At 38.4% G+C, this 14,264-nt stretch overlaps 1 protein-coding gene across 1 annotated transcript in view; it reads left to right on the plus strand.

The window, feature by feature from the left end:
• Positions 1–14,264, plus strand: part of TRRAP (transformation/transcription domain-associated protein) — an 85,798-nt gene that overhangs the window by 48,500 nt on the left and 23,034 nt on the right. The window contains exons 51-60 of the mRNA XM_010138133.1: positions 86–205; positions 494–781; positions 2,187–2,324; positions 2,709–2,821; positions 3,339–3,474; positions 7,630–7,821; positions 9,649–9,844; positions 10,102–10,367; positions 11,123–11,223; positions 13,924–14,125. Of these exons, the coding sequence (XP_010136435.1) occupies positions 86–205; positions 494–781; positions 2,187–2,324; positions 2,709–2,821; positions 3,339–3,474; positions 7,630–7,821; positions 9,649–9,844; positions 10,102–10,367; positions 11,123–11,223; positions 13,924–14,125 (1,752 nt within the window). The remainder of the gene's footprint in view (positions 1–85; positions 206–493; positions 782–2,186; positions 2,325–2,708; positions 2,822–3,338; positions 3,475–7,629; positions 7,822–9,648; positions 9,845–10,101; positions 10,368–11,122; positions 11,224–13,923; positions 14,126–14,264) is intronic.

The raw sequence follows: 14,264 nt of genomic DNA on the forward strand, positions 1-14,264 counted from the left end.
AAACAACTGTAAACTATGAACCTTTTTTCCATGGTATTAATTGTATTTTTTCAATTTATATTAATTTTTTTCTTTTTGTTTCTAGACGGGAGCGTTGCTGAGTGCCTTTGTTCAGTTATGTCACATTTCTACACCATTAGCAGAGAAGACTTGGATCCAGCTCTTTTCACGACTTTGGAAAATCTTGTCTGACAGACAGCAGCATGTAAGAATCTCTCTCCCCAGTTAGATTTCTTTGTAAATGGCTGGTATTTCAGGAAGATGTATTTGTGTGGTAAATGATTTGTTCACTTGCTTTGAGGAGTTTGCTGTTCTTTGTGACTAGTGCAAGCTGTATACCTCTATCAGTACATCTTTTGAAAAAACATAGGGCCCTTAATTAACAAATACACTTACCAAATGATTTTTCCGTGTAGTAACAATTTGTAAAATCTAAACTCTCTAACTGAAGGATCTGAGTGAACAGATGACTATTTTTATGTTTTTCTTCTAGGCTCTAGCAGGTGAAATAAGCCCTTTCTTGTGCAGCGGTAGCCATCAAGTACAGCGAGATTGCCAGCCGAGTGCCCTGAACTGCTTTGTGGAAGCAATGTCACAGTGTGTTCCTCCCATCCCCATCAGACCTTGTGTCCTGAAATACTTGGGTAAAACTCACAATCTCTGGTTTCGTTCTACACTGATGCTGGAACACCAAGCCTTTGAAAAAGGACTGAGTCTACAAATTAAGCCTAAACAGACAACAGAATTCTATGAGCAGGAAAGCATCACTCCTCCTCAACAGGTAGTGTTACATTAGTTGAAATACCATATGAAATGTGAAGTGAAAAACACAGTGACAGTCTAGTACAGTAGTGCCACAGAATCATGGAATCATTTAGGTTGGAAAAGACCCTTAAGATCATAGAGTCTAACCCTAAACTTAGCACTGGCAAGTCCACTGATAAACCACGTCCCTATGTGCCATGTCTACATGTCTTTCAAATACCTCCTAGGATGGTGACTCCACCACTGTGCTGGGCAGCCTGTTCCAGTGCTTCACAACCCTTTTGGTGAAGAAATATTTCCTCATGTCCAATGCAAATGTTCCCTGGCCAACTTAATGCCTTTTCCTCTTGTCCTATCGTTTGCTATCTGGGAGAACAGACCAACCACCACCTCAGTGCAACCTTGAGTCTGGTACTTATAGAGAGTTAAAAGGTTTCCCCTCAACATCCTTTTCTCCAGGCTAACCAAACCTAGTTCCCTCAGCTGCTCCTCATAGCACTTGTTCTCTAGGCCTTTCAACAGCTTCATTGCCCTTCTGTGGACATGCTCCAGCACCTCAATGTCTTTCTTGTAGTGAGGGAACAAACTGAACCCAGTATTCAAGGTGCAGCCTCACGCGCCAAGTACAAAGGGACACTAACTTCTAAATCTTCTATTTAGAAGCTTCTTAAAGTAGTGATTTTTTCCCCCCTTTTTTTTAAATTCAGTGAAGAAATTTGTGTCCTCCTGTTTGTTGAATACAGACCACTGACTACTTTGTGTCTTGTCTACCTCAGGCTTTTCTTTCATCTGTATTGATACATATGTTTTTCTCTCTTGATCCCTCTTCCATCTGCTTCTGACACTAATTCTCTGCAGCACTATAGAACTAGATGAAAATTTCTGCCCCCAGTTTTAAGCCTTGAGTCTGTATTGTCTCTGTCTCCCTCAAAGGAAGTATGTGTTCCCTAATCAAGACTGTTGGTCTATGACCTTAAAGAACTATTAGCTAAACAAAACTGGGTTCCCTGTAAGCAGATGCTGTTGTGTTTAGTAGTCTGTCAGGCAGTTAGGATCTGCCCGGGCGTGTATGTCATCAGCTGAGGAAGCTACATATTGCAGATTCTTTTTAAGTTAAAGACTGAATCGTTGGCTTGTTAGACAGCTTTGTTTTGTATTATTTGGTCAGATATATTAGGAAAGAAAAGCAAGAATTGGTGTACAAGCCATAGGGTATATTTTTCTCTCGCGTAATGCAGTGGTGGTGTTCTCAGTACGTGGTTGTTACTAATTGCTTGCCTTCTAGAGTTTGAACAAGAGTTTGTATACACACTTCTGTTCCCATGTCAATTTGCCTCAGTGCAGAACACGTTGTTTTGCTGTCTGCTGTGCTTTGTAAGGACAGCTCGACTGTAGAGAAATGCCTGTGCTTAACGTTCTAGGAAATCCTGGATTCCCTTGCCGAGCTCTACTCTTTGTTACAAGAGGAGGATATGTGGGCTGGACTGTGGCAGAAACGCTGTAAATTCCCAGAGACAGCAACAGCTATTGCCTATGAACAACACGGCTTTTTTGAACAGGTACACTCTAGACATTAGAAATGATTTGAGTAGTTCTGCTGTCAGCCTGGATATTCAGGTCAGCAAGAAAATATTCTTAAAATATTAATGAACAACTTCAGTCTCCTAAAATAGGAAGTGCCACAGTTTCTCTACTGGCTGGAGTATTAGATTAACACCATGTAACACCTAGATAAGTCAAATACTTGAGCACATCCACCAGTTTTTCGTGGCATTTGTAATGCTGCCAAATAATGGCTATATTCAGGCATGAGTTAACATGCTTCGCTTTTTTTAAACATAGAATTTATAAAAGTTTTCTTACCATTTTTTTAAAAAGACAAGAATGTTGAGTTAATGTGTATATAGCAGATGGAAAAATAAAATGGTTTGAATTTTATTTAGGCACAAGAAACTTACGAAAAAGCAATGGAAAAGGCTAAAAAAGAGCATGAACGGAACAATGCTTCCCCTTCGATCTTCCCTGAGTACCAGCTCTGGGAAGACCATTGGATTCGGTAAGAATTTAAAGTTGAGGTGGAACAAGTATTTTTACCCTGCAATGGCAGTAAAATGCCCTGCTGGTTTAAAGCATTAATTATGAGATTAAACTTAGCCCAGGCACAGGACTTAGCTCAGGCACAGAGGAAACTTAAGAGAATAAAAAAAGCTATCTTTTACTCCCTTAACAGACCCTCAGAAGTGATATGCCTAAAGTGTTGTAAAAATGTAATTTGCCTATTGGTGGAAGCACACTGGAGCTGAAATTTGTTTTTCCTGTTTAAAATGGTTGTTTCGGGAGACACAAAATGCAGCTCTTCCCTGTTCACAGATTTCTCTGTTATAACTGGTAATAAATAAACAAACAAAGAAAGAAACAGACTTCCCATCTGGGTAAAACTTTTGCAGTGCTTGCAGAGCTGTTCACAGACACACGAACATGCTGACAATATTCTAGTACACAACATTTATAGTAACTTCTATTGAAGTTTTATTTTTTTGGTAAGCAATTGACAATGCTTTTGATTTTCTTAGTTGCTCGAAAGAGCTGAACCAGTGGGAACCTTTGACAGAATACGGCCAGTCAAAAGGTCATATAAATCCTTACCTAGTGCTGGAATGTGCATGGAGGGTCTCAAACTGGACAGCTATGAAGGAGGCTCTGGTGCAGGTGAGTGAGGGCTTCTTATGCTAATGTTTAGTTTCTTTCTTCGTTTTACTGATCACATTTTCGCAAGTCAGCATTGCAGTTCATTTCACAGACGCAGCGAACTGCTCTTTGGAAGCTTCCTTTGATGTTCTGGCACACAGCTGGGTGTTTTTGGCATTTGAAGCATATCATTTCAGCAGACAAACTTGGTTCTCCTTTGGTCATCAAGGAGAAATCTAGCCAGGGCAGGTGAGAGACAAGGTGCGTGATAGTGAGTCATGAAAGAGCAACAAATAAATACTTGACAACTAGGGATACGTGAAGAACTTGAAATGGGACCATGCACATATATGGTATTACTTAAAATAATGTATTGTTGGGGAGGGACATTTTTTGGATTTTACACCCTTACAGAAACAAATGTTCATTTTGTGAAAGGGAATAATGTACAAAGATACATCTGTTATCATCTCCCTGTCTGTGGGCAGCGTAACTGTGCTTCCAGGTGTAAAGGACAAAAGGCCATTGCCGCTGTTTTGTTTGATTTAGCACCTGAAAGGCAAAGTCAGTGTGTTCTCAACCTCTGCTGCCCAAACTTAAACCTGCTAAACAGAGTTTATTCTGTTCATCTCCACTCACCTAAAGAGGGACAGGGATGTGTATGAAAATGTGAGGGTCAGGACTTGTCAGCTATGTATGTTTTACATTAAATATGTTAGTGTTTCTGAGGAGTATTTGTAAGGCTGTGCATGGCAAGTGAGGGAGTGATCATCTTCACTTGGTAACGGATCGTTCGTGGTGTTTGTACTTCCCTACTATTGACCTTCCTGATTCATTATGGAGTTCATTATTGTGCTCTGCTTGCTGTTCATTTTGCAGAACAGCATGCCCATGTAAAACATTTAACCTTCCCGTTGTCCTTTGCTGGATTTCACTCATCAGACTGTATTCTGTATCCATGTGCTTGATGTGTGAATGCTCCATAAAGTTTTGGCTGTTCTGGAACTGGTTGAAGGTGGGGGCCACCCTCCCTATGGAAGATAACACTTTGAAAGATTTAAATCTGGAAGATCTCTCTTCTTTCCAAGTGTTCATAAACTTCTTTTTGTGAATGAAGTTTAAATGGCCAGGGAAACATGCTGTAAATACCCCCCCATGTCATGAAAAGGTGCAATGGAAAATACGTAGGTAGATATTTTTAATCTGAGATCAAATTTTGATGAGTTCTTCTGGTGCGAGAAGTTGGCCATATTTAGGTAACTTCCTCTTTACCCTCTCTTAGGCATCTTCTTCCCAAGTGTTTTAAGAACCATCCCTGGTTCTTAAATGAATAAGCTGGTGGGTATTGTTCGTGAGGTTGCTATAAAATGTCGGGCTCTGCAACCATCTTGGGCTTCTTGGAGCATGTGGTGGATTTCTGTACTGGAGTCACCAATGGACTTTTTTTTTTTAAAGTTTGTATGTGATATCACTGTTCTGTGGAAGGTTTAGAACTTTTTAGTTTTAAGGAAATACCTATTTTCATGATAGGTAAAGTTGTTCATCTGTGATTAGTTAATGTAGAAACATAAACCAGATGTAGAATTGAGATCTAAAGGTGAAAATAATGCATTAAATCACAAGTGCAAGAAGCTTGTGGATTTACATTGCGTTGTTGCTATATAGTGTGACATTACTGGAATTACTCTGCTAAAGATGCCAGAGTTTGGAATAAGGCGATGAACTGCGTATTTAAAATAGAGATTTACTGATGAAGCTCAGAGCAGAGCCTTAGGCAGTGATTTTTCATATTGCAGGGAGAGAGCCAGGGGAATTAGCCCCTCACTTAAGAGAGGTTTATTGTTTCACCAGTATTGTCTTGTCACCAATACCTACCAGTTACTAGTGTTTTGTGTTAAAGTGAGAGTTGTCTGTCTAGTTTTGTAATATCTGCAAAAGATAAAACATGGTTATGAAAAATACTGAACGTCCTTTAATTCCAGTATCTTGTGGGGTTAAGTTCCTGTATGCAAAACGTCCTAACAGCGTGCTGCCTTGTGACAACGTAGGCTCACAGGATTAATATGCAGAGTTTATGTCTCTCCTAATGTCTTCAAAATCAGACTGAAGATTACATTTTTTAAATAGAGTATGTTTATTCTTCTGTAACGCTTTATTTTGTCAGAAGGGAAAATAGGTGGATGCAATCGGTATGTTTTGCTTTAAATTATTTAGCATAATTATAATCAGGCTGAATTACAAAAGCAGTAAAAGTAGCTTAATTAGAGGTAGTCTTGTCTTTTGACGAAACCTGAATTAAGGGTGTCCAACCATTGCAACATTTGAAATGGAGTTTTTCACTCTTTATAGTACTGATGGTTCAAATTAAATAAGTGTCTTTAAAGATGGATTTTCTAATTTATCAGCCTATGTGAAGCCAAATCTGTAAGTAGTAAGTGTATGCTACAAAAATTATCTTACAGGTTGTATTTACCTTTTAACTGACTTCTTTTGTTCTTACAACTGGTGTTTTGTGGCCTATTTAATTATGGAACTTCAGTGGCTAATTATAGAAATAATATTATTTGAGAACCCTTCAAAGCCTAAAATAACTGTGTTGTACAGAATCTTATAAACCTCGAGTTCAAACAGAATGAAACAGATCATGTCTGACAAGTTCTGGTTTTGGAGATTTGCAAGTTGAGTGGAAGCAGCAGCCACGAGTAACTGTTGGTACGCGTTAGCTGCAGTTGCGTTAAATGAGATCTTTTCAGTAACGAGACACTTACTAAACGACTTAAGGAGATTCTGCTGGAGCCATAAATGGACCTTTTGTGGCTCTACTCAGATTCTTATAAAAGTGTCACGACACGTTTGCATAAATATTAGGATGTGAAAGAGTAATTAGTTCTATGTTGCTATACTTGCTGCTCCGATTTTATTGATAATCTTTAATGCAGCTGTTTTTTTTGTCAAGTTCCATGGTTGATTCACAAGAGGGGTCAGAAACGATGGTGAATATGTATCAGTTTTCGTAAATCTTTGTGAAACATTTTTAATAATCTAGCTATTAAAATTGAGCTATTAAACCAGCGAGTGGCCTTTGATAGGACCCAAGACTCATTTCCATTTGCTCGCATTGCCATTGTGCTTAATGATGCAGTAGATAATGTAATAAAGAAAGAGATGATTTTCACTGGTAAGTGTAAGGTTGCTACCTGGCAGTTTCTCTTTTCTCTTTGCTGCCTCAAGCGTAGAAGTCAGTTGAGGATAACAGAGGTACCAGTTGTGATCGTTAAGATGCAGTGTGTCAACAAGGTAATGCAGGGGGGTTCCTGTGTGGCACGTCCATGAAGTGTTCGATGTAAAGTGGAAGAGAAAGAAGAATTTTTCGATTTAGGGCCTGCAGTGTCATTTAGTGACCATTGGTTAAATGCGAGTTCACCGTAAAATACTCACAGAAATTAGTTGTTAGACAATTCAAGTTCTTTGCTGGAGTTAGTTGCTGTATTTTAGTGTTCCAGGTTTTTAAGAAAATGGTTTAAAATTACTTTTTAAGTATCCTGACTTTGCACCTTCACTCAGAAATTACTTGACATAAATGGGAAGGTTAATTGTAGATTTCTTAAAAAAATTAGTAATTGTTTATTCTCATAAACTTAGTAATGTTCTAGAGCAGGAGGTTAGGAAGCGTAACATTAGCCTAACATGCTGATGTAGAGTGACAGGATCCTTTAGAGCGAGAAGCTGACATTACTTGGTCTGGAGCCCCTTAGGCATTTCAGAGGTAGCTTGCATTATCTGCTGAGGAGTATTGTTATACACGGTGGTTTGCAATGAGCTTCATGCTCCTGTTGGAAGGCTGCTTTGAGCTTGCTCGGCTCTGAGCTCCAGTTTTACACCAGTTCTCAGTGTAAAAATACCCTGACTGCAGGTTGCATGCAGGCACTTCTGCCCTTGTCCTGAATTTGCAATTTATTTGCTTGCTTGTCCCTGCAAATAACTTCAAGAGAGCTGAAACTCCTCTAATGACAGAAATTTTGATATTTAGACTGGTTTTTTTTTTAGAAATTGAGCTAATTTTTATAAAAACAAAACCTGAGGGATTGCTTGAGAAAGCTTTAAAAAAGTAATTTTGAAAAGTCTGTATTTGAGTGTGAATGATCTTTACTAGACATTTTTTCATTTCCTTGCCAGGTGGAGTTGAGCTGTCCAAAGGAGATGGCGTGGAAAGTGAACATGTACAGAGGCTACTTGGCCATCTGCCATCCCGAAGAGCAGCAGCTGAACTTCATCGAGCGGCTGGTGGAGATGGCGAGCAGTTTAGCTATTCGAGAATGGCGAAGGCTGCCTCACGTAGTCTCGCATGTTCATACTCCCCTTCTCCAGGTAAGAATGAAAAGGTTTTTTCATCAGCAGTTATTTTGCAGTAGCAGGTTTCAGAAGTTTCCTTACAGGGGTGCTTTTCTTCAGGGACCATTGCTCAGAGACCCTTACCTGTAGAAGTGCAGAGGACCTTGCTTTCTGAGTTCTGCTTGATGTAGCGGCTTCTGTAATTCCGTTTAAGATCAGTAGTTTCACCCTGTGTGTTATGGCTGGTGTAATTCATGAGTAACTGAATCCACAGGATCTAAGGTACCTCTACTAAAGTGACTGCATTGTGGGTGGAGCTTACGCAACAGCCCATACCTTCGAATTTTTATAAGTTGATGCATCAGATAAAGTGAATATAGAATATATTCCTCTCCATATTGAGAGGAAGTTGTCAAGTAAACGGGTACAGTGTTTCATCTGTTTGAGCTGATGGGCTTCTCGATGAAATTAATTCCTTATGCGAAGTTTTCACTGACATTTCAAGTTTTTTAAGAAGGGTAGCATCTGCAGCATAAAAAGATTAGTAATGCTAAATAAAGTATTTAAATGCTTTCAGATATCAATGAAAACAAGGTTTTAAAATAATCTAATGTGTATATATCCCTTGTGAAGAAATGATAAATTAGTCAATGACTGACAGCAGTACAAATGCAGCCATGAATTTGCACTGCAGTAATTACTTTTTTTTTCTGGTATCAGATAGTATGTGATTAAATACCTGTGAGAAAATTAAATTTGCTTGATGAATGGGTGTAGGATGAAGGTTAAGTTATTGTGAGAGCTGATACTGAGATGACTGTAGAAAAATATTACTTTTTTTAATTTATTTTGTTTCAAGAGATTTCACTCTAAATCTGGACTGCCTTTTTTTTTTTTTTTTTCCAAATAGTTATCTTATTTCATTGATTAACAATGAATACACCTGTTATCTGCCAAGTGGTAGCTTAGAGAATACTACATTGGTTCTATTGTACTGCCGGTAATTAAATTCCATTAAAGTTTGTGGGCCTTTTCTTCAGGTTGTTGAAGTTTTAACAAAATGTCTGCTGGCTTTAATAGGTTTGAGACTACTGCCATCTTCTGTTTGCTCCTCAATAATCTGAGGATAGTAGATGTCAGTGAAAAATCATTCTAAACTTAAGTAACCTTACAAAGCTGGGGTCTTTGCAGAATATCTTAAATATCATCTTCAGGAGCGTGTAGATAATATTTTTGTACTTTCAAGTTTCTATCAAGAAGTCAGGTCATGACCAGTGAATTTATACTAGTAAGTTCTGTTAAAAGTTTTGGTTCTTAAATCTTAGAAGTTCTATTAAAAGTTTGGTTTAAGGACAGCATTATTACTTGATCCTTGTATTTAACACGCGGTATCTATATTTACTTATGCTTTTCTGTCACTAGGGTTGATGTAGTAAGTTCAAACCACTGTGCTGCAATTAAATTGTAACCTGAGGTTTTATTTAGATGGGTGTGGGGAAAAGGATGGGGGTGAAGAGAAGGTGTAAGTTCCATTAAACTCTCTTTCCTTTGGAATACTTTGGTATAAACGGACCCATTGGTATAAATGCTGTGCTGGTGATTCAGTGGATGAATTCAACGTTTCAGTCAGTGACTGAAGTATTGAATCAATCTCACGGAATTTTTTGCTATTTTGTTAATGATTACATTGATTAAAGGTCATTTATGAAACTAATAGACGGGTCCCTGAAACAGCATAGGTAGGTTCATCTGTACTTGATCATTTAAAGGTGGCATCATTCATAGAGTCCTCTTCCTAACGATGAAATTGGCCAATATATTGTACTACCCTTTATGGTACTTACGTTGTTTAACGTTTTTCAGGCGGCCCAGCAAATAATTGAACTTCAAGAAGCAGCCCAAATAAATGCAGGATTGCAACCAACTAATCTGGGGAGGAACAACAGCTTACACGACATGAAGACTGTTGTAAAGACTTGGAGGAACAGGTTACCTATTGTGTCAGATGATTTGTCCCACTGGAGCAGCATTTTCATGTGGAGACAACATCATTACCAGGGTAAAACTGCCTGGTCCAGCATGCATTCATCATGTAATTTTCCAGACAACACATTGTTTGAAATAAGTTCTTTGTATATATATTTTTTTATTTAAACATACTGGAATGTTGTTGACTTGACAAGTGTTTGTTTTTATTCAATTTCCACTTGAATGTTTCTTTATCTCAAGTCCTCATTTCATATGCGTTGCTGAGTAGGATATTGCTGGGCGTATAGTTTCATTTATAATGACAAACATTTCATGTTTTATTTCTAGCCATTGTTACTGCATATGAAAATAGTTCTCAGCATGATCCTAGTTCCAATAATGCCATGTTGGGAGTTCATGCTTCTGCATCGGCAATTATCCAGTATGGAAAGATCGCTCGAAAACAAGGGCTGGTCAATGTAGCTCTGGATATACTGAGTCGCATTCATACCATTCCGACCGTGCCCATTGTGGACTGCTTTCAGAAGATTCGCCAGCAAGTTAAATGTTACCTTCAGCTGGCTGGAGTCATGGGCAAAAATGAGTGTATGCAGGTACAGTAACTTTATCTCTGAGGTTGTGTGAACTTGGAGGATTACAAGGGCCATGAGATACATTGATTTAAAATGAACTGCCTGTGTCCAGAAGAGGGTCTGAATTTCATTGGCCGTGTTATATCAGGCATAGAGTGTTGTTTTAAGTCATGCTGTTAGCCAAAAGCAGTCATTGCCCTTTGGAACTGAATTCTCTGAATATATTAAAAATCAGCTGAATTAGAAGTGGAAATATGTTTTTTGAAATCTTGCAAGACAGATAAATGGAAGGGACTTTGAAAATTATGTTATTTGCAATAGGAATAGACAACACTATTGCAGACTAACTGAAGCTCTATGTCAGTTCTGAGCACCTGACTCATGAGCGATGGATGCTGGCAAAATGAAGTGAAATCCTGTGTTAAGAGGAATGGAGGAAACGTGAATGTAGACCAAACCCACTGACATGATTATAAAGTCAACTGGGACCTTATAATAACAATGTAATATAACATCATGTAAAGAATAATGTAACATAAACAGGATGGAAAAGATATCCCATCACTTGATGAATGTTGTCCATTCCTTACGGTTTTGCGTAGGCCAGTGGAAACTTAAAGTTTTCGTCAGTCCAGATTTTTAAAAATGAAAAGTAAATACTAGAAGCTCATGCTACTTAAATTTCAAGAGAGTATTTTGGCTGTTGTTTTATGGCACTTCCATCTTAGTAAACCCTTCTGTTTAGAAGGCTTTTCTCACTAAGGATTTTGTAACAGGGGCTTGAAGTTATTGAATCAACCAATCTGAAGTACTTCACCAAGGAGATGACTGCTGAGTTTTATGCCTTGAAAGGAATGTTCTTGGCACAGATTAACAAGTAAGTACGTTGGCTGGGAGAGGCACTAGCACACATCTGAGAAAAAAAGGCAGCTGAAGTATTTCAACACAGTATTTGAGCAGGACTGTTGTTCCATGAGTTTATAACAGCCTAAAATTTGTCACAACTGTCTAAAAACATCAAGCTATATATGAGAGTTTCTTTGCAGTTATAAGATGTAATGGTTGGTCATATTTCTAAGTATTGTAGGAAAGAACTAGTTAAAGCAGACAGTGCAGCAGGTCTTTTTCAAAAAGTTTTCTATTTCAAGGGGTGAGATGGGAAGGAGCAGGAGAATAGGTTTGTCCAAAGCTTTACAGCTTAAGATATGTTTTTTTTATTTTTCCCTGGCTCTGAGACTACTTAGACAAATTGATGTCTAACTGACATCTTAGTGTAGTTGATAAATGGAGGTTGCTTTAATTAGGTTCTTAATGTAAATATCACATATAAATCAAGGAAAAGGAAAGTTCAGGCTGTAAGCTTGCAGCTAGTTAAATAAAATGAGCCCATCTCTTTGTTTCTCCCATTTCTGTTTCATTGTCAATGTCCCATTAATAGCAGCAACTGGTCAAGACATGGGGAGATATGTGGTGGCGTGGTTCAGAGTGCTTGGACAAATTGGTGGTGTGATGCAGTAGGGAAATGCAACACCCATTTCAGCTAATTGAATTGAAAAGACCGATGTGGTGTGTGTGCTCCAGACAGCTCGCATTGCAGCAGTTAAGCACCTAGGCGCAAGCCTTGCTTTCGCACGACTGCTTTTCTGATATTTTTGGTTTATGATGACAGGTGTCTTACTGTTTTGAGGAAGATCTCTTTTTAATTCAGTAAATAAATATCTCAGCAGTCAGATTTTGTTCAGTGATGCCAAAAACCCCTTCAGATCTCAACAGCTTTTAGTATGCACGGTATTTAATGGCAGTATTGCTGCATGTTGTATATGGCTGGAATAATTCCTTCAGCACTACACTGTGGACGCTTACCGAATTAAATCTATCAGGTTTTAAGCTGTACATCACAACCTCACGTAGCAATTTAAGTTGGGAAATGATGAATATCTTCTGTGCGTACAAGAGAGAATTTTGAGTAGGTAGAATGCAGTTACTTAGATGGGCAGTGCAGAGGGCTTTTTATGAGCAGAAGTGAGCTTAGTTTCGGTGGAGGTGTAAAGAGAAGAAAGTGTACACACACACACACACACCCACACCCACCCACCCATCCTTTTTTATTTCAAATGCAGATAAAATAAAAGGGAGCTAAACTGTCTCTATTCCCTCTTTCAGGACAAATGAATGATGGTTCCTGTTTAAAACGTGGTTGTGGCGTACTTAGTTTCTTAATCTTACTGAAAAACACAGACATTTTTTAACGCTGCAGTTGAGGTCAGGATTTAGGACGGTTACTGTTATGAACAGTGGCAGTGTTGAACCCAAGAATGTGTGACTACTGATTACCTGTATGTCAACTGAACTGGAAGTTAAAGGTCACCTCTGCTCTTGCATCTCCCTGTGCTGTCCATTTGCTGAGCAAGGTGATAGAAACCATTTTTAAAAAGTCATCTCAGGTGTCAAGAATGATGGATTGTAGAGAAGGAGAGAAGAAAAGCGACTGAGAAGTCCTCTTTTTATAAAGGGGAAGTAGCGGTACAAAGTCATCTATCAGGCTGCTGCTGTGGTGTAGTTCACTTCAAAACCTTGGTCTAGGGCGTGAAAGCCTCTGAAAGCAAGTAACACAGTAATATAGAAACCGATGTGTTCTTTTGCCTCCATAGCTAGTCATTTTAATTTATCATTGTAATCCTCTGAGCTAATATTTTTATATAAAAAATGCTTCTCAGTAAGTTTTGAAAAATGAGGCAGAAGTTACGTTGTATGGTTTTGTTTCTGCTTATTCTGTAAGAGAGAGGCGAAATCACTTTGTATTAGTAGGGAGTCTTGGAATGCTTTAAAAGTTCTCTTCATTTCATTAATATGTATTTGTGTCTTTTCATCCTTTATCCCTGAAAAGTTACGTAGACTCAAGGTCTATGTGTATATTGGGATGAATCATGCCAAATCTTGTCCTAGGACCTCTTGAAACCTGGAGAAGGTTTCAGAAGTATCAAACAAATAATCTTTTGGTTACCAAGAACTGTGTGATTAATCTTCATGTTCCTTCACTTTTCTTGTTGAATAGTAAACTGTTAAAGCTGAGGGGATGAGGAACTGACTTTTTTCCAGATAATATTGATTGTAAATCTCTTCATGATTTTGGTGGAAGAAAAGTTAAGTAAGATGTCGTCCTCCAAACAACAGCTAATACAACATCTTCCCAGTGCTGCATTTTCTTACTCCCATTTTTGCTCAGCAGAGAATGCTTTTTAATGCATTTACTCCTGCTTTTCTTGTGTATCATTCATTCCTCTTTCTCCCAGTATCATTGCTTGGGTTTCAGTTGCAGTGCACTGGAAGATTTTAGCTTTTTTCCAAGAAGTGTCTGGGAATCTTAGACACGTAGTTGTTTTCATTATAAAACATGTACTTTCACAGGTGCTGAACTTTAAGGAAAGCTGAGAAAAAACAGTTATAAGGGACCTTACTAAGAATGTAATGTAAAAATATCATCGAGTGTTAAGAAAGTAATTGAGTATCCTATCGGAAATCTCACTCTTACATAATTTGGTGAATTTTGGTCCTATTTTTATCTGCCGTAATGCAGGTCTGAAGAAGCAAATAAAGCTTTTTCTGCAGCTGTGCAAATGCATGATGTGCTGGTGAAAGCATGGGCAATGTGGGGTGATTACCTGGAGAATATCTTTGTGAAGGAACGTCAGCTTCACCTGGGGGTGTCTGCTATTACTTGCTACCTGCATGCGTGTCGTCATCAGAATGAGAGCAAATCAAGAAAGTACTTAGCAAAGGTAAGAGTAGATTTTTAAAACAGAATTGGAGCTCCACCCCTTCAGAAGAGGCTGGGTTAATGATCAGTACCCACATTTGTGCCATTAGGGAAATACCAGTTCCTGATGGAAAGCATTCATTTAGCTGGAATGTCTGTGT

This window comes from Buceros rhinoceros, unplaced genomic scaffold (assembly GCF_000710305.1).
Source record: "Buceros rhinoceros silvestris isolate BGI_N320 unplaced genomic scaffold, ASM71030v1 scaffold10090, whole genome shotgun sequence".
Lineage (NCBI taxonomy): Eukaryota > Metazoa > Chordata > Aves > Bucerotiformes > Bucerotidae > Buceros > Buceros rhinoceros.